This window comes from Diadema setosum, chromosome 7 (genome assembly GCF_964275005.1).
Source record: "Diadema setosum chromosome 7, eeDiaSeto1, whole genome shotgun sequence".
Taxonomy (NCBI): domain Eukaryota; kingdom Metazoa; phylum Echinodermata; class Echinoidea; order Diadematoida; family Diadematidae; genus Diadema; species Diadema setosum.
In genome coordinates this window covers 41,732,368-41,757,743 of record NC_092691.1, presented here as the reverse complement: position 1 = coordinate 41,757,743, position 25,376 = coordinate 41,732,368, and the positions used below count along the sequence as shown (strand labels likewise).

At 38.8% G+C, this 25,376-nt stretch overlaps 1 protein-coding gene across 1 annotated transcript; it reads right to left on the bottom strand.

Annotated features, from left to right (window-relative positions):
• Positions 1-8,199: 8,199 nt before the first annotated feature.
• Positions 8,200-20,026, bottom strand: LOC140230821 (Golgi phosphoprotein 3-like). The gene is made up of 4 exons (XM_072310962.1): positions 19,744-20,026; positions 13,154-13,400; positions 12,160-12,473; positions 8,200-8,946 (listed from the first exon to the last, which is right to left on the bottom strand). Exons 1-4 carry the CDS (start codon positions 19,936-19,938, stop codon positions 8,836-8,838), a joined length of 867 nt encoding a protein of 288 aa, XP_072167063.1. The 5' UTR covers positions 19,939-20,026; the 3' UTR covers positions 8,200-8,835.
• Between the last annotated feature and the right edge of the window lie 5,350 nt (positions 20,027-25,376).

Sequence of the window (25,376 nt, the reverse complement as noted above, 5' to 3'; positions counted from 1 at the left end):
TTAACTTGTCCTGTAGAAAATATCTACATATGTATTTCATATGAGTTTGAATGACCTTCTTTCTGTATTGTAAAGCAGGCTTATATGTTACAAAGCAGTATTTTTGTGGCTTTCCACAGTCTGTCCAAGAGGAACTGATGTAGTATGCATGTATGTATAGCAGAACCTATCTCTACACTTAAGTCATGTGTGTTGGTAGAATGTCTTTGTTTAGTTTTGTCTTCCACAAAATTTGCCAATTTGCTTGTGTGTTAGGCAAGGGATGTATAGAATATGAATTATTATTTCATGACTTTTTAGTTTGCAACTCATGTGGGACTTGTGACAGAGATTATGACTGAATGAAAGACCATTGAAGAAATGATGTATTATATTTGACAATTTTGTATAGTTCTCGCTTATTGTGACAAGACTTTGTGACATTAAACATATTTATCCCCAAACAAAACATCAAAGGAATGCCTTGTCTTTATTGCCCCCTGATGTCTTTTAACTGGTTACTATTAGCTATGTTGCATCATGAACTTCTGATAGTTATCAATTATGATAAAAATTGCCATGGAAATGAGTGCAAATTGTTCATGGTGATTGGATGCATTTATGGTAATGGCTGTTTTTGCAACAATTAGTAGTAGTTGTTCTAGCGTTATGCAAGCAGGGCCCTCTTGCATAAAAAGCTACATTCAAACTTCTGTCAGAAAATGAAACATAAGTCCATTATCAGCCAATCAGGTTTGAGTATTCCGAGACATAGGCCTGTTTGGTTTTCTGACTTATGTTGGGTCTCGACGTTAATGTAACAGGGCCCATGTGTCAATCTTTGCTGTTGTGTTGAATAATGTCTGCAGTGATGTGCTTAATGATTTCAAGACCAGCCAGTGTGGGTGTTTTGATGTTGTGTTTGTGTGTGTGCCATGACCTTGGTGGAAAGTACAGCTACATTAACACTGAAGACCACAAGTTTGTCATGATGACATTAGCTTTGACCAAATGCTACGCATATTAATTTTGATAAGAATCGTCAAGTAGAGAGACTATCATGCAGAGTTCTGGCTACTCTGTGCATTTATCTTTCCCCCAGTAATAGCAAGAAAACTCATTCAATAAATTCTCAGCTGCTGGGTACATCGCCACAATTTCATAACGGGGGCAGATCCAAGAATTCCGTAAAGGGGAGCACAAACAATATTTCTGCTGCTACTTTTACTTTTGGGTTTCATCTCATTTTTTTCTTTTTATTTCTTTCGTTTAACCCTAAAAAGACTGGGGGGAGGGGGCCTAAAAGGCCTAAAAGGCCCCCCCCCCCCGACATTTCGCGCGATTACTCTGCAACACGCAATGCTCTCGCCGCGATGCTCTATGACTTTTTTCTTTCGAGTTTCCCGCACATTTTGACACCAAATTTGTGACGCCCGGGGGTACGGTTCTGAAGTTACGTAACTTTTTGTACATGCACGTGAGGCCGAAAATGGCTCAAAAATGTGATTTTGTGTACAAAGTCAATGCAAATTGAGTTTTTTCACATGGTTCATAAATATGCTTATTTTTACTCTCAACGGCTAAAATTAATTTGTTTTAGGAGTATTATGCTTCAAAAGTGTCTGCCACAAATTCTGTTAAAAAAAACAACAAACACAAAAGGTCGAAAAAACAAAGAAATACATAAGAAATTCATAAAACAGTAAAATAGATAAGAAATTAATTTTGATACCGAATTTTTTTTCAAGTACATTTGCTAAGAATGCCACAAAGAATAATTAGACCAAAAATGAGCACTTTTGGAGCTTTATTTACTCATTTAGATCAAAGAGTCTGATTTCTCGCATAAATTAGCATAATTAAATCAAAATAAAATAAAAGAAGACTATTTTGTAAAATCTAAATATACGATCTTGTAGATTACATTGCACACTACCATTGTGCAAATTTCCGCGGCGATCGCGCGATCCACGGCCGAGATCTTAAGGGGGGGCCCTTTAGGCCCCCCCCCCCCCAGTCTTTCGAGCTACCAAAATAGCCCAGTCTTTTTAGGGTTAAACAACAAATAAAAAGGGGGCACACGCCCAGTGCGCCCCGATGTGGATCCGCCACTGCATAAAAGCTAGTACATGTAAACAAACGATGCACATTCCACATGCGTTTAACCTTACTACATGGAGAAAGAGAAAGTCTATTGCCTTAAATCAATGTCAGTCATATACATGTACATGTACATGTACAACGTTTTATATGTATTATACATTATACTGTACGTGTTCCATGAAGTTAGCAATATTCTTGATTGCTGTTGGTCATTGATGAAGGCATGCATGGTTGTGGAATGATAAGATTATGATTGCTGATATTTCCTATCTTTTGTCGTTGAGAACTTATTTCCCCTTTGCTCTGTAAGGAAGACCTTTGGGATTGATATATTCACATGCCAAAACAAATGATCATGTTTGTCAAAATAATCTCTATTCCTACACTTCCCTCCAAAGACGGCATTTTCCTAAAATGCACTTCAACAGAGAGCAGTCACAAATTTCACAAGGACATCCTATAGAGATTAAAATATTTTATTGAAAACATCAGTTAGTCGATTGTACATCAGTAATCCACACTTCTCCTCATACACAACCACTATAAAAAAAAAGAAAAGAAAAAAAGCCAAATTTAATTGATTACACCAAATATCTATAATATCAGGAGAGAAAACAATCGCCCTTGCTGGCCTTTCAGTGTCTTTGCCATTAGGATAGTGTGGGGGTCCCATTGTAGATGCTGATACAGGACCAGCCCCATCTCATATCTGGCTTTATCAAACATAATGCCTTTCATTTCAATTTGGCAAAACAAAATAAACAGTAATCACATGACACAAAACTCATTCATTGGCAAAAAAAAAAAAAAAAAAAAGGAGAAAAAAGAAGAAAGCAAAAATGTCTGATAAATTTAGGCAAAAGCATAAAGTGACATACAGAAAGACTTTTAGTCGGCCCACTGTTCTGTAACAGAACGCTGCAAGGTTTTCAAGAATTACATCACAGTTTGAATTAAAGAAGAGAATTGAAACATGGGACTCTCAGAAACCTGCACAGGCCATTAACAATCAAGCACCATCACCTCCTAGGAAAAACTATCACTAAATAACCCTTGTTCACAAATGCCAAAAATGTTGCTTTGTGATGTGTTGGTTTGATGTTTGTTTTGGGTGTTCCACTGAGAAGAGACGAAAATGTCCCACCACCACACATTACTGTGCTGAACCATTTACATTCCATCTCAAGTCTGATTATCACTGCTACTTCTGCTGCCACATGATGTATGATCACTTGAACTAAACAAAAAATAACTAGAAAAAAAAAATCCAAGAATAAATACATGTTTATGTACATACAGAAAAAGTCATTTGCTAGGTAAATCATCTGCCACAAAATAATTTTTGTTTACAGGACTGATTTTCTAGAAGCTGTACAAAATAAATGTACCACTGATAAGGTACTTGCACTAAGTAAAATGTTCTATGCAGTTTCATTGCAGGATATAAATCTGTTACTGTACAAAACTTAAAAATGAAAACTAGAAGTGGAAAAGGCATCGAGTACAAAGAATATGGAAGTTGCATTTATTATATGTTCACCAAGAGAGGGCGGTATACAGGATGTCAATATCATCAGTTTTAAAGGTCTTACAAACGAGTGTACTGTCCAAACAGATCGAATGGAATGTCCATCACTTACTGAAATCAATGAGACATTCAGGGAAATTACTTTTTGACCTCTCAATATCCACAATATGAACTGGATTTCAACCGTCTCTTTCTCATCTGACTTGATCTAGGTTGGAACTCCTATTCAATCTAAGTAAGCACAATCTCAGATCTGTGACAACAGCAGTTCTTGAGGATATATACATCTAGTCATGCTTGGAACAAACAGTGCCAATACATCTAGCCATTGACATCGTAGGGGGCTATGTTCCACCACTGCTGCTCCATGACAGGATGTCTCATTACACGAAAGCATGAGAGACAGAGATGGGTGGAATATCAGCATCTACATTGTGGTTGGGTGAACACACAACACTCCTCAAACTTTATGGCCTTGGGAATGGACTCGTGGCCTACTCCAATAGTTTCCCTCAAAATACAGATGACTCAAACCTTTGCACTTGGCTATTCCCATGGTACTGCAGTCTTTCTAGCTTTTAATGTATACCAGTGTTTAAGTAGCAGTGTCATCAAAGTACCCTCCACTAAAACTTTAAAAACAGTAAGAGAAATAAAGCATACTCAAAACTATACAAATGGAGATTATCATAAGACATATATTTGGAGAGAGCAGAGAGCACAACAGCATGTGAATTTCATGCAAGTCTCTCTGAAAAAAAGTCAACAACACAGTGCAACCATGTAGTCAACACTAATGATGGTTTCATTGTAGTGACAAACACATACCTCACACTTATACCTGGAGTAAGATTTCAAGGTATACCTGTGGTACTCTCTTGTACTTCAGATCAAGGAAACAGACAGAAATGTAGCAATGGGTCTACCTGTCTGTGCCAGCTGTGAAGTATTGTAAAAGTGGATATTTTCGCGCGACTAATTTTTCGCGCTCGGCGGGGTAAGAAGAGTTTCGCGTGTTTTTAATTCCGCGGAATTAAGTCATCAACTGTTGGAACATATGGCAAACAAAAATATTCACATGCTTTTTTCGTGCTAGTTTCGGGTTGTGCGAAATGCGCAAAAATTCCAACACCGCGAAAATTTCCACTTTTACAGTATCAATAAACATACTCCTTTGAAGGGCATAAAAATATCCATATTCTTAAAGATCCATGTTTGATTTGTAAATATAATTTTTCTTTGCTTTCTATGTGAGAGATGCTAATAGAAGCTGAACTTGTCAGCATAAGCTTTCAGATGGTCATTGATGGTTAACCAAATGCCTTGTGAAAAGTGTTAGCATGACCAGGTGTTAACCCGTTCCATACTGAATTTGAAACCCCCATAGACTTAATACACAGGCCACCAGGTTCCCGTATGGAACGGGTAAAGTCTTGAATGAGAATTACACTTAAACAACAAAAGAATTCATCTTTACAAAACAAAACAAGGCAACCAACTAATAAAAATAGAAATAATAATAATAATAATAATGATGATACAAAAAGGCAACCAACTAATAATAATAATAATAATAATAAAAACAACATGAACCTCACACTTGGGGTTCTCAAATTCAGGCCTATGTTATAAATAGATCTGGAGAAATACATCATCAAGAGTCAAAGAATTCATGCATTACAATTCTGAAAATAATCTTTGTGATAAAGAGCATATGCAATGCATGAAGCCAGAAGTTACCAATGCTGCATTGTTGGTCTACATAATACTTATTAGATATATCATTCATTTACATACAATTGGAATAGAAGTTTATCTATATACACATCCTCTGGTTTTTCAAAAAGTGTCCAGATCACCAAACATGGCATTCTTTTCCTCCTTCATTTCACACAACAGTGATCAGAGAGTGGTTGGTTTGGTCCACAACAAACGAGCTAAAATACCACGTACATGACTGGTAGGCTATGAAGCAGAGACCAAATGAGGCCCTACCCAAATACATTTACACCAGGCCTCTCATAGAAGGTATGGACAATCCTGTTGGACAATGACTTACTGACATCCTCACTTTGTAGTGACACTCACAGGTAGGAAACTTAACACCACAGCTACTCTGGCTTTATTCCATAAGTATTTCCTTCTGTCTATAAACAATACCACTACAAGTGAATAGTAAGGATATACATTGTACATCATACTGTTTACGCCATATATTTTGTGGGGTCTACTTTTTTTCCGAATCGGGACTTCCAGACACAATTTCGCGAGTGGAGTACAGCTGTGGATAGTGAATGTACACATGCATGTCACATCAATTTCAGGAGAAATATTTTCACATGCTGTATTATTCACGAAAAGCAGTCGACTTGCAGAATTTGAAAACAAAAACAAAAACTGTGAAACATATGGCATATACAGTATTCTAAGAAGGTGAAATGATAAAGATTTTTCCTTTGCTGAATGTGTCGGTCACAAAATTCCACACAGTAACACAGTTTGAATCTTCACAAATTTGCACACTTGGTAGCCAGCATTTGCACATATCAAAACTTGTATCTTGTGCTGTGTCATGATATAGAAAGTTACTAACCTTTCTCTGTGGGTGTTCAGTGTCAGTTCGCAAGTGTGTGAAAAGAGAAGACTGACAGTGTATGAATCCTACAGGAATGCATTGTAATTTTCATCTCAACTCAGGAAGGTGTTAGAACATTCAGTGTAAACACTAACATTCGGTGTCCTTGCAACACTTGTTCTCTACACTACCTGTGAATGAGGTGTTTGAACATTCAGTGTAAACACTAACACTTGGTGTCCTTGCAACACTTGTTCTCTGCACTACCAGTGAATGAGAAAAGTTTGTGCATGCCATGAGAAGGAAAAACACCATACCAAGGGACCTCAAGGGTGTTTTGGATTCAGGTTTACGCACGGACAAGACACTGAGGATGCTTAGGAGGTGCACAGAGTGACAGACACTTGCTACTATCCATACTATATCAATATGAGTTAGGCCTGAAGAAACATAAAATTCATAGCCTGTTAGTACACTAACAAACCTTCCACGCACTAGAATTTCAGCATCCCTTGCACACCTTGTTTTCGAATACAAGGGAGTGATTTTATCATGGAACAACTCAGCACGTATGCTCCTCAGAATACTGACATCTCTATGGAATGTGATGTCCCCATTCTATTCAGATTGTCTGTATAAGTCTTGTTCTATGTGCTGTCCTGCAGTTTACAATCTAACACATGTATCAACGTAAATATTTTACACATTTCAGCCATCACCACCGTTTCTTCATTTCTTAGACATTTTTTGAAAAACCTGTTGTTACATATAAAATGATAAGACTCAAGCTGCTCAGTAATCCACATGGGCCTTTAATTAACTGATGTGAATAATTGTTTGTACAATGTACAATATATATCCCAGTGTCTCTATGTTCACAAATTTCTGGAGTTCACTAATATTTTCCAAATATTATCTCCCACTGCATGATTGTGTTATATATTCCCTCCAAGATATTAAACAAAATGCAATTTTTTCTTAATGTCATATCTTGACTCTGTGGGTCTTATTCATGCATTCTGCCACCCATCAAATGGTCTTGTGAATGAAAATTTGCAAAAAATTATGCTTACAAAATATAATTCTTGGATATTTACAAAATGCAAATTACTGTTGTTTTTTTTTTTATTTCAATTTTGTATAAACACGTTAGAAGCTCACTTTGGCTGATAAATACATACCATAGAGTATAGAGAGAATGCTACAGGACAGTAAAGACGTCTGTATCAATGCTATATAATGTCATTCATTGTTAAAACGTGGACAATGAGATATTTTCTCTTTCTGTCAAGTGGGGTTTTTTTTACATTAATTACTATACATTATTTACTTGTTATGTGCACCTCGAGTGTTACTTTAGTGCATGATTACATCTTATTGACAATCTGTGTCTCATGAATAGCTCACTAGACTACTCAGCTTTTTAGTAATTTTACTTGAAAATGTGATTTTGTGGGGGTGGGGGGAGAGTGGCAGTGAGGGTGAGTTGTATGAATTGGGGGTATGAGGCTCCAATCTTTTGACCCTGGAAAACAATTTTGACATGAAGTCCTCAATTTGAAAATACAGCTCGACTTTCAGTGAATCAGAATTCAGCATCTACAAATTACATATGATTTCTACACTTGATAGTAAAACATAGCTTTGACTGCAACAAGGCCCAATGTTTGTTAAAACCTCTTGAGTCTTATCATAGATCCTCACAATTACTGAAGAAACATTCAATATCTAACTCCTTGCTCCCACGAGATCCAGAATACGGTATGTTTTATACAGTCTGGGCAGAAGAGACAACCCACAGGCAGAGTGATGTTCTCCTGTAATAGCTTTCAGTATGCTATGGATCCCTGGTTTGTGTCAATTATTGTAACACATACAAACACAGTCTGACCTTATACACAACTATATGGTAGCATCAGGAAGTGTGGGGATAGAATTAGTCATGTGTCTGTAAAACAACAACAATAAATGAAAACAAAAATTACTGTAAAACCAGAAATGAACTGGCCCCAAAAGTTCTTGTCTACACTATATGCAGTGAATGCCAGTCGTAATTCACATGAAAATTTCTTGCCACTAAAAAGGCCGCTGGCTCCACTTTGTGAAAATTTCTCGACGCAAAAATTTCTTGCTTTACAGTACGAGGGGAAGGTAGACATACATACAGAGGGGAAGGTAGACATACATACAGAGGTATTTTGAACACACAACTACAGGAAACAGCTGGTGAATCCCCACAAGGTGATCAATGATCACTTTGTCATGGGATTATGTGGAAGTGGCCTTAAAATCAAAAAGCAAAATGTCTGTATAGGAGTGTATGAATCTTCACATAACAGTGCCAAGAAAAGAGACTATGGGTGCGATACCATCTACACTCTGGGTGGTGGCCACTCAGCTGGCCACAAGTGTTGAAAAGATCATCGCCAATCGATCAGAAACTGCCTCCCTCCACTAACTGTGGGCTAGGTTTGATGGTTGCATGCCTACACAGCACCTACGTCTCACTGCAGTCTGAATTCTGCGGAGTAGTTTCCAAGCGACTCTTAGCTGACATCTCGTGGGAACTAAGGAGGAAGATAATGTCCAGCTGACAGTTCAGTTCAGGATTGAGAGAGAATGCGAGACTTGGGAAGGCATCTGACGGGAATCACTTGATGAAGGCTGCTATAACAGCCCACATCATGTCATTGCTACCAGATTTCTGACATAGCTCCTCCGGGTCGGCTTCAAGCAAGGTTTTCACTCTATCCATGGCAAGCTGTTGACAAAGACATCAAGACAAAAGACAGATTTATAATCTCATGACATCTGTCTCCCATAAATACAAGGAATGTTTTTGGCAAAGACAGAAACACAGAGGTGAAGAGTGTAACATCTTGGGAGTATGAAATAATGTGGTACATGTAATACACATGTATATGCATGAGAATAAATATAAATTGTATTAACCATTTCTGTGCCAGGGACTTTACATGATGTGTATACTCCTATGGGGTTTACACACAACTCAATGCACACAAAGGGTTAAGACACAGTTTCTTTCTTGCTATTAATATTAAACAAAGTTCCCAATGCTGTCATATGAAATGCACATAAAATAAAAGTTGATCATGAGGTCTTATATGAGAGAAAATCCACAAGAAAAAAAGCAGATGCAATCTTTTCCCCCTTAAATTGTCTTCATATGTCACCTGTGAATGATACAATATTTGCAACATAATGGCCACCAACTTAATTAGAATCATTTGTTGGAGAAGTTTGTGCTACACATACAAGGTACAGCGGTACACACATGTGTCAAGCCCCATAATATGGGAAATCAATATGCTGGAGAATTTGAACCAACCTACTGCAATTACAGCCGGACAAGCTATGCTCTACAAAGTATAATGCAATTGCACTACGTGCGCTGTAACATAAATATGTACAAATATGAAATTGGTATTAATGTTTAACCAAATGCAGGTGTTTGAGGCTATACTTACACAGTCACTCCAAGTATAACATGCTACTCAGAACTGCATAAACTAAGTCCAGTAATCTTTCCTGAAATGGTTATGCAACCACTTTTGTACAGTAAGGGTTAACACAACTGGAGACAGCTCGTAATATTGCAAACTGTCATTACTTTGATCTGCCAGTATACTAAAGCCTCTGCATAATGTATTAATGTGCAGCATACATGCTTTAATCTAATGGTAAATCAAAGACACAAAACAAAGAATAGAATGTGGAGACTCTTTCAACCTCAAGTTCCACCTGACGAATATAAATGCATTACTGACACTGAAACAGCTTCCATATTAGGCTACCGTAACACACAGCATATTGTTGCAATAACCAAGCATGCACTATGAATGTTTGCTTTACAAACAGCAGTCCTCTAGCAGCTGTTTCTAAAAGCTGTGCAAATATCACACAAACACTTCCAGCATGCTTTATATCCTAATGGCACTTTCCAGCCACACAAAATATTGATATTTATTGGTAGAGATGCAAACAGCATCACATTCACTCAGCAGACATTTATGCTTTTAATTCAAACCCTTCCTCCTTTCCTATCAAACAGCTAAGTCCATTGTCATGTAAATAAAGAATCTATACTCCACAGCATGCATTGGCACATTCTTACAATGGCGTCAGACAGCGAGGTATCCACTATCTGCAGTATCACATGATCTCACAAATAATGGCACTCAAAGTAAGATGTCACTAGACACATCAGACACTGCTGTCACAAATGTACACACAAGTAGTTATGTACATGTATCAAGGCTGTATGCATGGTTGTTTTAATGTGTATGTACACAGGTGGACCAGAATAATGGAGAACATTCTATATGATATAGATATAGTACATACAGGCTGACCAGATCAGTGGAGAATTTCTATGTGGTATATAATGTAGATACAGTACATGTATGCATGTGACAGGAAATGCATTATAGCTCACTCAATCTAGAATGATTTTGCCCATTCCAGAATATTCTGGGAAGTGCTGGCTGAGTGAGGCACTGCCCTTGTAGCCCAATGTGATTGGTAGTTAATTTTGGCAATGATGTTATGCACATAGTTAGGCAGTGAGTCATCCAGGATTCCTGGAACTTGGACTTGCTAGTATGTTCAGGTATGTGGCCCCAGGTTGGAGAAAATTACAGAATGTACTAGAAAGGGGTGAATGGATATTATATAAGCTGGAGAAATTCTGCAGTAGGCAGAGTACCCAACACCTCTGCTCTGAGAGTTACGTCACTTCTGGCTCTGAAGCGACTTGTTATAGTCAGTCCTGTGTTACCTGCTGACCTGCTATACAAACTGTGTTTGTGGAGATAAGGCCTGGGAGACATTTTGCCTGCAGAGAATTAATTTGCCTACATTGGAGATAGACTCCATATTTTAGTGTCAACGGACATTATTACGGCAAAGCTGTGACGGGCTGGATTCCTTGCTGGACATTATAAAGTGAATCATCATTCAACGCATCAACTGGACGTGGTCGTCATAACGTCTGGATTTTACATGTTTCGCTGTGAACATTATACCGTGGACATCTATCGTGGATTTTACCCCGGATTTATACTGTGGATTAATGCAACCTGTGCCTTTGGAGTTACGTCGGAGGAATCATTCATCGGTGCGTCAAGGATCATTCATCGGTGCATTGAACATCGTATCTGAACATTTTCAAAGGACTACTTGATAACATAATATGTAAGTGATTCTATTACCGATTTGTAATTGTTTCTATTGATTATTATTGTACTGATGTGAAAGCCGATTACGAGTCTGTACCCACAATATCACTGTTAATAAACCGCCTGAACATTAGTTGATTGTTTCTTTTGTGCGATCATTCTCAGAGTGATTTTGGTCGTAACACTGCGTTCAGACGACCCCCTATTTCATGGGGAATGTCCTGTTCGCCAGGACTTTCCCTGGCAATTCCATCGTTTGAACACTCGGTGGGACATTCCCCGCTCCCCCAGCAAGCTTGTTGAGTCCAGTGACAAAATTCTGGCAGGGAACTCTCGCACAGCTGTTTTTCTTATAAGTGCACATGCTCAAAATGTGGTGGGAAATCATGCAATCGTATAAATTTGCAATCGCATGCCCCACACCTGCACGTATGGTGACCTATCACACAGCTGAAACCACCAGCCATGATTCTGTCCCCCTTTCAGCGGGGGATTTCAACGTACGTATGGACGGTTGACCGTAAAAAAAAAAAGATTCACATTCTCCAAACTTTCCCCGCAAAGTGGAGGATTGTCTGAATGTAGGGTAAGGTCATCTGACCAAAAGGAAGGCTAACACAATTCCTCCTCACTTCAGAACCAACTTTTACCATCCATCTTGCATTCATCAATAAACATAGTGGCCACAGCAAAGGTTATGTTCAATTCCCTAGATCTCAGAAAAAGAAAGGTCAGATGTGTGTTATAAAAACAGAATATACCAAGCATTGTCTCACCTCATAGTCATCATCTGATAGCGGGGCAAAAGCATTCTCCAGGACATCAGAGGAATGAGCCAGATAGAGGAGGGACAGCATCCGTCGGTCAAGTCTTAGGGGGTTGTTGGGCCACCTACTTAGCACAGACTCCTGCACCTTCTTGATGATGCGCTGCTTCACGGCACTATCCACCACGGGATGTGTGGTCATGTCAAAAAGGACAAAGTTCTGCTTTTCTGTGGTCAGAACACCTTTGTCTACCAGATTCTTTGCCAGACGCTCTCGTACATTCCGTAGCTGGTATTTCAGCTTGAGTGGATTCCAAGTTTCACCTGTTCAATTTAAAGACAACATTGGAGTTTTTCATGAATCATTACGCTGTGTATATTAATTGCACTGTAATATTAGCAGTTCTGGTGTAAATCACAAACATTTTCTTCTTTATAAATTTTAGTTTTTGGCCACAGCATAAAAGAGGTTACGTATTCCACAGAAAAATGCGAGGCCACCTTGCATAATTACACTACTGGCGATATTTTATGGACCGATAAACTAGTGGAACAAAATCAGTAAATTTAATTGGAACTTACACCATATGAACTGAAGCAAGTCTTGACAGTTCAACAAAACAAAGAAATTTACACAGGAAGATTTTGTAAATCATCAAGAAATGAGAGTAGAAGATACAAAATGTATTTATCCATTTCGATCGTTTCTACATATGTAAACTATGTGACCATGAAAAAGAAAGCAATAATGTCAACTTGAATCAGTACATTTGTCTGAATGTATCAACAGTTTTTGTTAGTTTGTTTACAGGAAAATGTAAGTATTCAACAGCTGTAGGCCAGAATTATGTTTTTCTAGCTGTTTTCCTCTCCATTTTCCTCCCCCCCCCCCCCCGAAAAAAAAGAAACACCTAATTATCATCAGCTATTATATATCTTGATGAGTAGTCCACCTGTGATATATATGACAGTACATCTACAAGGAATTAATAAAATACACAAACCACTAAGCAGTTCTATCCAATTCTGCACAGTCTCAGGTGGCTGGGTTTCTTTGACATGTTTAAGAGCCTCATCTAAGAGAACGTCGCCCGTTGGTGAATCAGACTTGAGGAGAACTTTCCTGTTTAGCAAGCTTCTTCTCCTCATACCAGTCTTCTCTAGCTGTACCCTCCCTCGCAGTCCCAGCTCTATTAGCATACAGCCTCGCAGACCAGATGATATGCAGTCATTCCAAAATGATGTGTAGCCCTGATAGCAAAAAAAAAAAAGGAACATTGCATTAGGAGGATTAATTACCAGCAACAAGTTGCAATCATTTACAAACTATGTATGATAGTGGGAGTGTCATAGAAGCCAGAAAGAAATGCAACACATGCAATGTCAAATCATACTAACTGTTATTCAAAGATGAAAAATGAACAATTCATCAATTTAATCAATTGTTATGCACAGCTGCTTTACAATAAAAGCTATTTCGGACAACCTAGCCTGCTTCCCTCAAGCATGTTCAACGCAGTCAAAACATGGCCCTACCACATGCATGGAGATTCGTTGCTTGTTGATTTATGCACCTGGTTTTACTGTCAAAAGTGTCAGAAAAAAAAAACATTTTTAACATGCTTTCCTGCTTTGATCCAGTCTTGTCAAGCCCTATCCAGCCTGGATAAAAACAAGATGGAGCTTTCAAAAATCTAAAAACTACATGCATAGAAGATACCTCTCTAAAATCAAGAAAATGCATGTGCAGTTGTACATGTAGTGTGCATCGCTCAAGCAATTTCAGGGTAAACATGGACAACTGAAAAACAGTAGATGACATGAATGTCTGATCACTCAGCAACATTACATGCATGGCGTCAAGTGTCCCCTTCAGTAATTACCAATTTTGTGACACAGAATTTGTCATGTTTGAGGTTTGCTGCTCCCCATCATCTGTGCTTGTTTAAAAGGGGAGTTGAGTCTGAAAAGGCATCTTAGCCAAATGAGACCGAAGTGACGGAAACGGTTCTTTTGTTGGTGACAATGCACGATAACACAACTTAAATCCTACGTGACCCCACCTTTGCACTTTCTCTAGGGCACCCACTCGGGGCACTACTCCAATATAAACAAATACATGGATAGAAAATATGCTCAAATCATGTTTTGTTTTTAATATGTAACATAATCTTAATATTTTTCTCTTAGAACAATCACTTCTATACTTGCCACAAGAGAAGAGCAATTCAGTGGTTTGTTCCATACCAGCCTGTCCCATTTGAGAGCGCTGATTTTTTTAATGTCCTCTTCTAACATCAAACACAGTGAAAGATGTTACAACTGGCACAAAATCCTCAAAAAGCTACTGCAAAAGTGGAAATTTTCGCGCGCCAAGAAACTAGCGCAAAAATAAAAGCATGCGAATATTTTTGCTTGCTATATATTCCAGTAGTTGATGTCTTGATTCCGCAGAATTAAAAAACATGCAAAACTCATCTTACTCGGCCGAGCGAGAAAAAAATATAAAAAAAATATCCACTTTTACATTAATCCTTACATCCCTGTGAAGTGTCACTTTTGTTACTCCATGTCCTTCAAGACAGAAAACCATTCATACAATGTTCTACGTTAAAGAACATGGCTATGGGGGGAAAAGCAATCCCATTTTCATTTGATCAAGCTCTTGATCTGTCTGCACATGTCTACACCTTTGACTTTCAGGAGAATCTGGGCCTCATCTGCACAAATTTCCCACTGGGGTACTGCAAACCAACTTACGCAGTTTTCCTTTGCTAACCTCCATTAAATTTGAAGACAAATCAATTTTTTGATCATGTTCTAACCCGATGGCAAATCTAATGTGTGCATTTCCTTTTGGCTTGCCATAGACGAAAGCCCGAAAATCATGTATTTCATGCATTCATGCATCATAAATTGGGTATCATGAAAGTCTGTTGTGGTCTCAATCTTCTCGTCCAATTTTGAGTTCAGATATTTGAAGACATATTGCTATCTAAATTCAGATTTAAGCCTAAACATCGCTATAACTCAGCTGCTCCATCGATTGTGCAACTCACCAGGCTATTGTAGAAGGATTCAATGGTGGTGAATCCAAAAATAGCATTGGTTTTTCGCTCATTCAACACGATCAATCCACGAAATAGGGATTAAGATACCCTGTCAGCATAGTAACAGCATCAGCGAACTAAGCGAGGCGGGGCCTACAAGTCTTGGTAGGCTTGGTTACACGCCATGACTCATAGTTACGGCGTACACTTACACGAAGCCCCAGACAGTCAAGTCGGTTTGGCATGCATTAGGCCATAGGTAAGATGTTCAGCCCCGGCACCACACCGCCAGTACATAAGGTAAGTACATGTGCACGTCTCCATACAATCTCTATTAGCTACTAAGTGCGTTGTGTACGTCACTCTGTAGACCAAATGCTAGCGCTGCACATTTACGTACTGTACAAAGCTCTCTGGGTCATCGATCTTGTGAGATAGCATACAAATAGTGAATGGTACAAGATTTTGCATGAGATGACAGATAGATGCGCTCTATTCAACGAGGCAAAGCCGAGTTGAATAGTGCGCCTCATCTTTCACCGAGTGCGAAATCTTGTTCCTTTGCACGAGTAAAGACCATACACTATTTGTTTTATACAACACCTCGAATGTCAACAGATATGTGGTCCACAGAGATTCTTGAATTCAGCACAGAAATAACAACCATTTTCTGTGAAAGACAAATGAGTAACCGCACAGTCACCATGTAAATACGTACGTATGCGAAGCCGATCGGTTAGAGTTGTTTACAAAAATGAGTGAAAAAAGTAGGCGTTTGTAAGCGCCCTTAATTGTTGAGTGCGTGCGGCAAATGTTTGTTTACTGAGACATCAGAGCCGTTCGATGGAACAAAAACTTTTGGGTCAATTGTGAGTTTAACAATTGTGAGTTCCTGTCTCAGCCTCACACTACATGTAGCATCTTCTATCTCTCAACATTCCTCATTCCACGCCTCCTCCCTTATCCTTCTATACCCTTTTTATTAGCTTAAAGGGTTGTGATACCTCACTAATGGAGGAAATAAGATACATGTATGTAAAACATTTTTTTTTTTCACTCAACTCTGTTTTTGTTCCAATACACAAGTAATTCATATACTGAATCTACTTCCACTACTGATGTACCGATGATTTGTTTTGTTGTTGTCGTAATGGTTGTATTTTGTTCGTGTGTTGTATACAAATGTATGTAAGTTATTTTGTCTCACTGTATTTTTATCGATGTAAATCAGACACAATTCAGCCGTTCGGCTGCGAAGTTTGATCAATAAACCATTCCATTCCATTCCATTCCATTCCAACACAGGAGTCAATGGAAATGGGTGACGTCAGCCATGCGCTATCCATTTTTGCTCAAATAAAATTGCATGGCTGACAGCCACAAAGTGCGATGGAACTTTTAATTAAATGTCACGTGATGGGCAATCGACCAATCGGATAGCTACATTATAATTAGGTGGTGTCTAATAACAGTAAATCAGTCTGTCGCCGGAGACATGTTCCCCGGAGACTACTGAAAAAGTGGAAATTTTCGAGGTGTTGAAAAACCAGAAGCTAGCACAAAAATAAAAGCACGCCAATATTTTTGCATGCCATATGTTCTAGAAGTTGATGTCTTGAATCCGTGGTATTAAAGACATGCGAAACTCTTCTTACCCAGCAAAGCGCAAAAAATTAGTAGCGTGAAAATATCCACTTTTACAGTACACTGTACGTCTGGCTTCACGGAATCCTCTCTTACGAAGGAGAACCGTGAATGGAAAAAAATGGAAAAAAATTCCTCCGGACTAACAATTTTTTTCTGTCCACGACCTCGGTTGCTCACTTTCCATGTTGCATTTGCCCAGCTATTAGTATATAATTGTAAGTCAAGTAGTTACTTGCACAGTACCACACATGTATTGTATGGCATGCAGGCACGATATTACATCACAGAGAAAACCAGTGCGAGTACGCTATCGAGCGGGCCTTGCAGCTAGCTGGGTTGGTGTGTGCTGACAAGGATGAGCGTTTAGCCTAATAGAAACATGCGCACTACGAATGTGATGAATGCAGCGAATAGCACTGCTCACTGGAGTGTGCTTGACTGTGACTTTTCATTAGATGATGAGAAATTTTGCATGTGTTAGTTAACTATGGACATTACGGATAGGTATGTTTTTGTGTGAAATGATGTGTATTTTTTCAGTTGCAAATATCTACCAGACGCCCTATTTTAATTTACTTTCTAGAGTCGGGGCACCAGTTTGCTGCAGGGGTCCAGTTTGTGGCACCCCTAGGAATATCTAACCATATCTTCAAAAGTAGAAGAGTATTTTTTTTTTCTAAATTGTTTTATTTGAAGAGCAACTGTTAAGAGCTTTCTTTTGATACCAGAATCATGAAATAACTGGGATGATGGCCTTCATATTTGTAATTTAAACCATCTGTGTCACGCTGCTTTTAAAAAAGTATGACTTTCTTAACAAAATGTTAAGATTTTGTTCTGTTGCTAGGCAACAACCATCATCCCTTGTTTGTATCTTTATACAAAATCTTACTATCAAAAGAGGCCTGGCAAGGTAAGGATTCCTTGTGTAACTGTGTTAAATTTTCTAAAATTTATTTCCTTTGTCAGTTTTGAGGATTGCAACAGTGACCAAAATATCGGGGATGGGTCCGATTTGCGGCACCCCTATGGGATTTACACACATAGCGTTATTTTACATGTCAAAATGGGTGGAAATTGATGAAATACATGCTATCTTGAAAAACTATGAAATCGTGAAGGATCGATATATATGAATCCAAATAAAGTGTTCTAACAAGCTGAAAACTAGTTGAACCATCAAAAAATATTTGGTTTTTGCAAAATTTTAATGTTTGAAGAAATCAGGGGACATTTTTGTGTGAGGTGCTGCAAACTGGTCCCCCCTGCCGCAAACTGGGTCCTCTTGGTGGTTGCAAATTTTCTGCATAAAATTTATCATTATGACTAGGGTAATTGTCCACCATAAAAAATTGTGATGCAGTGTCAAGAGGCCTTTGGTACCTCTTCCAATTTATAAAAAAAAAAAATAATAAAAATTTCTCTTGCCCATTTTACCAGAATACTACTAGAGTAAGAACCCCAATTTTCGGCCGGCCTCTAATATCCGGACACTTACCACTTATCACAAGGCAGCAAAGTGGACTGTCACAACACAAGCATATCACATCGTTTCACATACTAGCACACACGTTCACCACAGGAAAGTGCCTGAGTCACCTTCAAAATTCCATCTAAAATCCCAAATTTTGCCGTCAAAAACGCGAAATCGCCGCAACTTTTCCAAAGCGCGCGCGAATTAGGTCCCGTGTAAAGAATCGGGGTCACCGAAAAAGCGCTAAAAATTTAAAAATTACGCAATTCTTTTGCGAGATTTTTCGTTTATCGCAAGCTCAGAGTGTGATGGCATCCTCAAAAACACAAAAGAAAAACAAAATCTCCGTACGTGTGCCGATGCAGTGAGTAAATGTACAGGGGCTGAATGCAAGTGCACAGTCCCCAAAATTCGGACACGAAAGGGCGCCGCAACATCCCCGATGCAACTTTGCGCCAACAAGGTATGGCGCGCGTGGATTTTTCAGCGGCCTTGTATGCGTATTGACATAGCGCGCGTGTCCGAATTTTGGAGACGCTGTCCAAATTTTGGGGAATTGACAAGGTCATAATATTTGGGGATTTTGTGAAATTTTATAATCTGTTTAACAAAATCAATATTGGGAAATATTAGGTTAATATATTTAACATACATTATTATAGATATAATTTGTGGAGTATTATCTGAGTTGAATAAATATTGCAAAAAAGCTTAAGTGTCCGAAAATTGGGGCTTTTACTCTAAATACCCTTGAAAAGGCCTTAACCTGCCGCAAACTGGGCCTGCTACTCTAGTGCGTTAGTGGTGTTCTGTAAATTGTGTGTATCCTACAAAGTTGTACACATTGCAACATTCCACTGAACAAGAAGAATGAAAATAAAACCCCCAAATTTCACATTGAGCTACAAAATACCAGTGTTCTAATTCTACTCTGCCTTTTGCAGGAGGCCGAGCTTCGAGAACATCCACTCTCCTCTGCTGGCTCTACACTGACCCTCCTTGCGTTGATCAATTCATGGATGACTGTGTAGGCATAAATTTAGTCTCACTTGACACTGCACTGCACTGCCACGCCTGAGCTGACGTATCAAACCCTAACATTAGTGTATAGACTTGCAGTAGAACGGTAGGCCTACCCTACCATCCCACCACAGGTACTTTACACTGCTCGTATCGTCGACACCACGGTCTACAGCACACTCGCACACAGCCACACAGGTCTTCAGCAATGAATACGAAGCCAGAGGGAGTAAAGTGGCCGACCTGCGACGACAGGTCTCGTCCTTCTGATCTGTGGACACTGTTGGCTGACCATTCGTTCTAAATACTTGTAAAACGTTAGAAGCCGAAGTAATCTAGTTGGATGGGTTAACATGCGATACATTTATTCTAATTTGCTATGTATGATTGTATCAATGTTTACCTCTTTATCTTTGAGACCCAGGAGTAAGACCTCTTCCATTAGAGTTAATCTCGTTTCCTTCGACTCTTCATAATCTTCCTCGTTATGCTCGTCTTCATCGATGGAATTTGTTCCTTCTCCTCCCTCCGCTCCCCTTGATGAAGCAGCCGAATGTCTTTGAATCAGAGTACTACCCCTCTGAGTTAAGGAGGTCATGTTTATCCAAGAAAGTTTAATAAAATGTCTCCAAACTACTGAAAAGTGTATTCGTCGACAGAGCAAGGATTAGCACAATATCGCAAAATGGCTGCTCCCGTGAATAATGACGTCAAAATCCTTGACTATGAGCAGACGTGTGATGGCGTAGTGTTGTTTTTCAGAGCAAGGCTCTGTTTCAGAGTACGAGACTGACCTTTTCCTTCTCGCGTTAGAATGAGCACTGAAAAGCCACATACGTTTTTATCTATTTTTTCTGGCTAATTTGACGAAAATTTTGCACTACACAGTACTGATGATTTAGTGGGGTATAAAAGCTAATGTATATCATTGTGTTGTTGCTCTAATGGTGGGTTTAATAGGCTACCATTCTCTTCTGTTTTTTTTTTTCTTCTTCTTCTGATTAAGTCTGCCTCCTTCAGTAGACTGAAGATTCTTGCAGACTGGTGCTATTTACATTATGATACAATTTATTTACAGATATTTACAAGCACATAAAAATTTGACGAAAAAACTAGCCACTGTGATCAACCGTTAGACGGTTTCGAAATGATCCCACAGATGGCGCTGAAACAATTTCTGACGACAGGGAATTACAGTTCCTTACAGTTCTTGGGAACAGCGAATGGCGATGCGATTCAGTTCTCGAATATGTACCTGATAGCCTGATAGGAGTGTGGTTGCGAGGTGACTGGCTCTCGTTAACTGAGTAGCCTGTTTGATAATATAGTCCTGTGCTGAAAGAGGAGTGAGATTATTGTGTATTTTGTACATCATAATTAGCCTGTCATTTTCTCTGCGCTGTTCCAGAGTGGTCCAATTAAGTTCTTGTAGCATTTTGGTGACACTCGAGGTGTTATGGTATACATAGCGATTTAAAGTGAATCGCGCAGCTCTTCTCTGGACCATTTCCACTTGGTGGATTAGGTTCTTGGTAGATGGGTCCCAAACTGTGGAAGCATACTCAACAACTGATTGGTCGAACCAACGTTTTGTAAGCTGTGGCTTTAACATCAGAAGATTTTATGCGAAGATTGCGTTTTAGAAATGCAAGCACGTTATTGGCTTTATTGACAGTATTGTTGATGTGTTGGGTCCACTTCAAATCAGAAGTGATGGTTACACCCAAGTACTTCACGGATTCAACAGATTCAGGGGGCGTTATTTAGATGATACACGTGTTGCACCCTACTTCTTTTCCTGGATATTGTCAAAACCTTTCACTTATCTGTGTTCAAATCCATCATCCATTTTTTCGCCCAGTCACCAATTTTGTTTAGGTCCTCTTGAAGATTTTGCGTATGATGTCGATTGTCGATGGTCATGTAAGAAATTGCTATCATCGGCAAAAAGGCGAACCTTTGACGCGAGACCATCAGGCAAGTCATTGATGTAAAGTAGAAAGAGACAAGGCCCAAGAACCGACCCCTGAGGCACTCCAGATCCTACCGCTACTGAAGAAGATTTAATACCATCCAAAACGACCCTCTGACTTCTTCCATTGAGAAAACTTTGAATCCATTTCAGATTTTTCCCCCTGATACCGTAGTAGTCCAGTTTACGTAAAAGCCGCTCATGTCCAACCTTGTCAAAAGCTTTTGAAAAATCCATGACTATAACATCCGTTTGACGCCCTGCATCCAAGTTCCCGATATGTAAATCGCTTGTGAAACCAAGTAATTCTTTCAGACACTATAGTGAATTATATAGGGCAAGAGACTTTTTAATTACGTAAAATCTCTTTGAGTAGGGCCGACTTCATGGCCGGTGCAACAGGGGGAGGGGGATCGAAGGAGGCTTTGTATAGAATATAGGCATACGTTTAAAGGTTTAATCACTCCCTCCCCCCCCCTTTTTTTTTCTTTTTTGCCCCGGAAGTGGGCATCAGAAAAATGTGGTTAAACTTGTTTTGTTTTTGCCTTGAAGCCTAACCCCGGAACAAAAATTGTCGCTTGTCGCTTGTCATGCAGCTGATGAAACGGTAAAGCGTGGGTAAGGCCTGTTGGTTGTTGGTTGTTGTTGTGTTGTTGTTGTAATTGTTGTTGTTGTAATTGTTGTTGTTGTTATTAGCAGATGAAACCCGGAAGTGGGACCAGAAAGATAAACTGCTCTCTCCCACCTTTAAAGAGGAAATCCACCCCACCCCAAATAGATAAACTTCAAAAGAAAGAGAAAATTTCCCTATGTACAGAACTATACAAAACTGACAAAAATCGGATAGGAAATTAGGAAGATATGACATTTTGAAATTTCACATTCTTAAAAACATTTCTTAACCAGCCCCTATGAATATTCAAATCAGTAAGTTGACGATGTCATGCTCTCTAAGAAATGACAAATATTTCATAATTATTTCAACTGTATGAGGTATAAAACTTGTCTTAAAAGCACCTTAAATAAAAAAGAACAAAATGTTAACTCTGATATATCTTGGAATGGGAACATGGTTTTACTTGTATTGTTCACTTCTCGTTTTGTTGCAAAAACCGATAACGGTCCGCCGCCCGCTGTAAAATTGGTGCGTTGAAATCCTGAGAATCGAATTACTCCGTCAGTTTTATTCATTCATTCATCCATTTTTGCAAATATAATGTAGGGCCTATACAAGAAACTGCGTTCCGGTGGTGACGGCATATCATGGTCATAAATCAGGGCATATAGATTTTGGTGATCGAACCATACTTCCGCAGTTTTCGAGCAAAGATCATGAAATTTGCCGCGCACATTGCCATTAATTGGGTAAAGATGTGAAAGTCACAGTATCAAAAACTGTGTTGCCATGGTAACGGCATGTTACGGCAAGCAATGGGGTAGGGGGTAGTTGGCCCCTGAAAATATTCGGGACAATCATTTTACTTTGCCCCCCCCCCCCATAATTCCCCAGATGAGGGACATTTTCCTGCTTTTTGTTGTTATTGTTGTTGTTGTTGTTGGTTTTTTTTTTTTAGCAGAAAGCTGTCCAAATATTTTACCCAAAGTGTGCACCAGATTGTTGAATTACAATTATGAATATGCAAAATCTCCCTCGTGTCAAAGGGGGATATGTTAGGCCTATACACCCTCCTCCTCTCGGTCCTTTCCCATGGACTCAGTATAACACTTTTGAGTTTGACAGATATCCGCATATTTCATCAAAAATTTGCACCAGATCTGTCACTTCAGCTCCACAAATGCGAAAGTTCACTTGCGTGGGAGGTGATACATCTCCCTTCAATTAAACCTTTTCCCAGCTTGGTTCTCCTCCATCATGTTTATATATGCACTCTTTTTTGGGGACAGACGAATTCCATCAATATTGATGTTTACGATGATCGGGGGGGGGGGGGCGCAGGTTGCCCCTGAAAATATTAGGGGTAATTATTTCATTTTGCCCCCCCCCCCTCCATAATTCCCGAGATGGGTATAACGTTCTTGCTTTTTTTTTAAATCAATAATTGTCCAAATGTTTCATCCATTTACCTATGCACGAGATCGTAGTATGAATTTCAACTCTGAAAATATCTCCCTCGCACGTATAGGAGAGGGATACCCCCTCCCACACCATCCCCGATAGGTCCCATTCAATATCTATACACGTATAGGAGCTAAAGTATACTCTTGAGATTGACAAGACGGGTACAAAAAGTATTTACCATATCAGTCATTTCAATTCCAACAAAATCAAAAGTTCCTCATGTGGGGAGGGAAAATTAAATGTTCTTTTAATTTACCCTTCCCACGCTCAGTTCCTATATCCTTTTGTAACTATACACTTCTTTGACATTCTACCTGTATGCAATATCCTAAATATTCCATCAGGAATACCTGGAAATGCAAAATCTCCCTTGCGTGGAGGGCAGATAGGCCTACACCCTGCCCTATTATAGGATGTCGCTCCGCTTACTCGCACATATACATGCATTTTCCAAGTTTTGCCCCCCACCTCCCTCGTAAAAACAGATCGATACCCCTGATGGACCCAGTTTACAAGTCTTCTGGGTGCTTATTATACGGTTATCACAATGCGGCTATTTCATTATGTGAGTCTATATGACTTAATAGTAGCTCAAGCGTGTCTCTCTCACATCAGTCAAAATGCACCTTTCCTTACGTTCTCGCCTCTCTTTTATCCCTTTTGGATCTCTATTCTGCCTCTCCCTCTCTTTCCCATTGCAGTGACTTTGTTTGTTTGTTTGTTTGTTTGTTTGTTTGTTTGTTTGTTTGTTTGTTTGTTTTATTTCCATCATAAACATACAAAGATATAAAAGATATCATTCAGGTATACAAGGAAAATGATACATTCATAAAAATGAAAAATACGTACGTAGCAAATGAATATACCGATATGAAAAAGAATACTTACTAGACAAAAGATAACGGCTGGATAGCCCATATTCAATAATGAGCTGCACTTTTCTTGTGCCGCTTCTTCCATAGGGACCAGTTATAAACAGGTATACATAAGAAAGAAAAAGAGTAGAAGGTTATACCTATAAAAATACAAAATCATGGTAGTCTCATGAAATATTTTTTATTGCAATATCATACAAGGTCTCAAGGCAATATAAACTTTTTGGTAGTTTGTAAATACATTTTTTTTTTCTTTCTGTTTCCAAGCAATGGGAGGGTTAAGCCTAATTCAGAAAGGGTGACGTATACAGTCACAGACAGCATGCATGCGGAAGGCTATTATAATAGTTTCCCTCCCCTGTAGAAAAATGCACGTTTGCAAAAGTTTGTCCGAGGTTTTGGAAGCTGAGGCTAGGGTAGGGTTAGAATAGAATATAGAATATATTTTCGTGTAGGTAAGAAGGTGTTAAATCGTTCAAAATCTTGAAATTCATCATTCCGATATGAAATTTTGACGGGAGTTTTGACGGGATCTCTCTCACAGTTTCGATTTGAAATCTCTTTTCTTTCTTTTCTATACTGGTATGGAGGGATCGGGAAGGATAGAAGTAGGCCTAGGCCTACTGGGAAAAAGAATTATAGCCTAAAACCCGCGGTCAATCAAAATAATGTATCTATTCTGAATTTTATCATGAATGTTGCGCACGTAGGGCCTACATCTATTTTCGTTTTAAAGACATTGTTTGCCATTTGCAGATGAAACAAAAGCCAGCTTTAGTGCTTCAAAGTAGATCTGAAATGTGAGTTTATAGGGATAGAAACAACCAGTGTAAAAAAAAAAGTTAATCAGTATAATCAATGTTCAGCATTTTTAATACACAAAATGTGAACAACAGATAAAACTGTTTCTAGACTAAACCGTCCACGCAGTTATGATTTAATGAGAAAAATAGTGATATCTCCTTATATTTTAAGCTTTATTGCAAAATGTGTATAGGATACGTAGGATGTTTTGTGATACACCTGACCTACACAATTATATGTATCAAAATTAATGTGATGATTCGAACATTCTCTTTTTTTAACTCACTGTTCCCAATGGGAAACTA

What these genes read in the sequence shown, in the direction of transcription:
- LOC140230821 (XM_072310962.1), bottom strand. Translation starts at nt 19,938, where the DNA reads ATGACCTCCTTAACTCAGAGGGGTAGTACTCTGATTCAAAGACATTCG. An exon ending in TGGGTCTCAAAGATAAAGAG is followed by an intron (nt 13,401 to 19,743) that starts GTAAACATTGAT and finishes TTTTGCTATCAG; the next exon opens with GGCTACACATCATTTTGGAA. An exon ending in TATCAGATGATGACTATGAG is followed by an intron (nt 8,947 to 12,159) that starts GTGAGACAATGC and finishes CTTTGTCAACAG; the next exon opens with CTTGCCATGGATAGAGTGAA.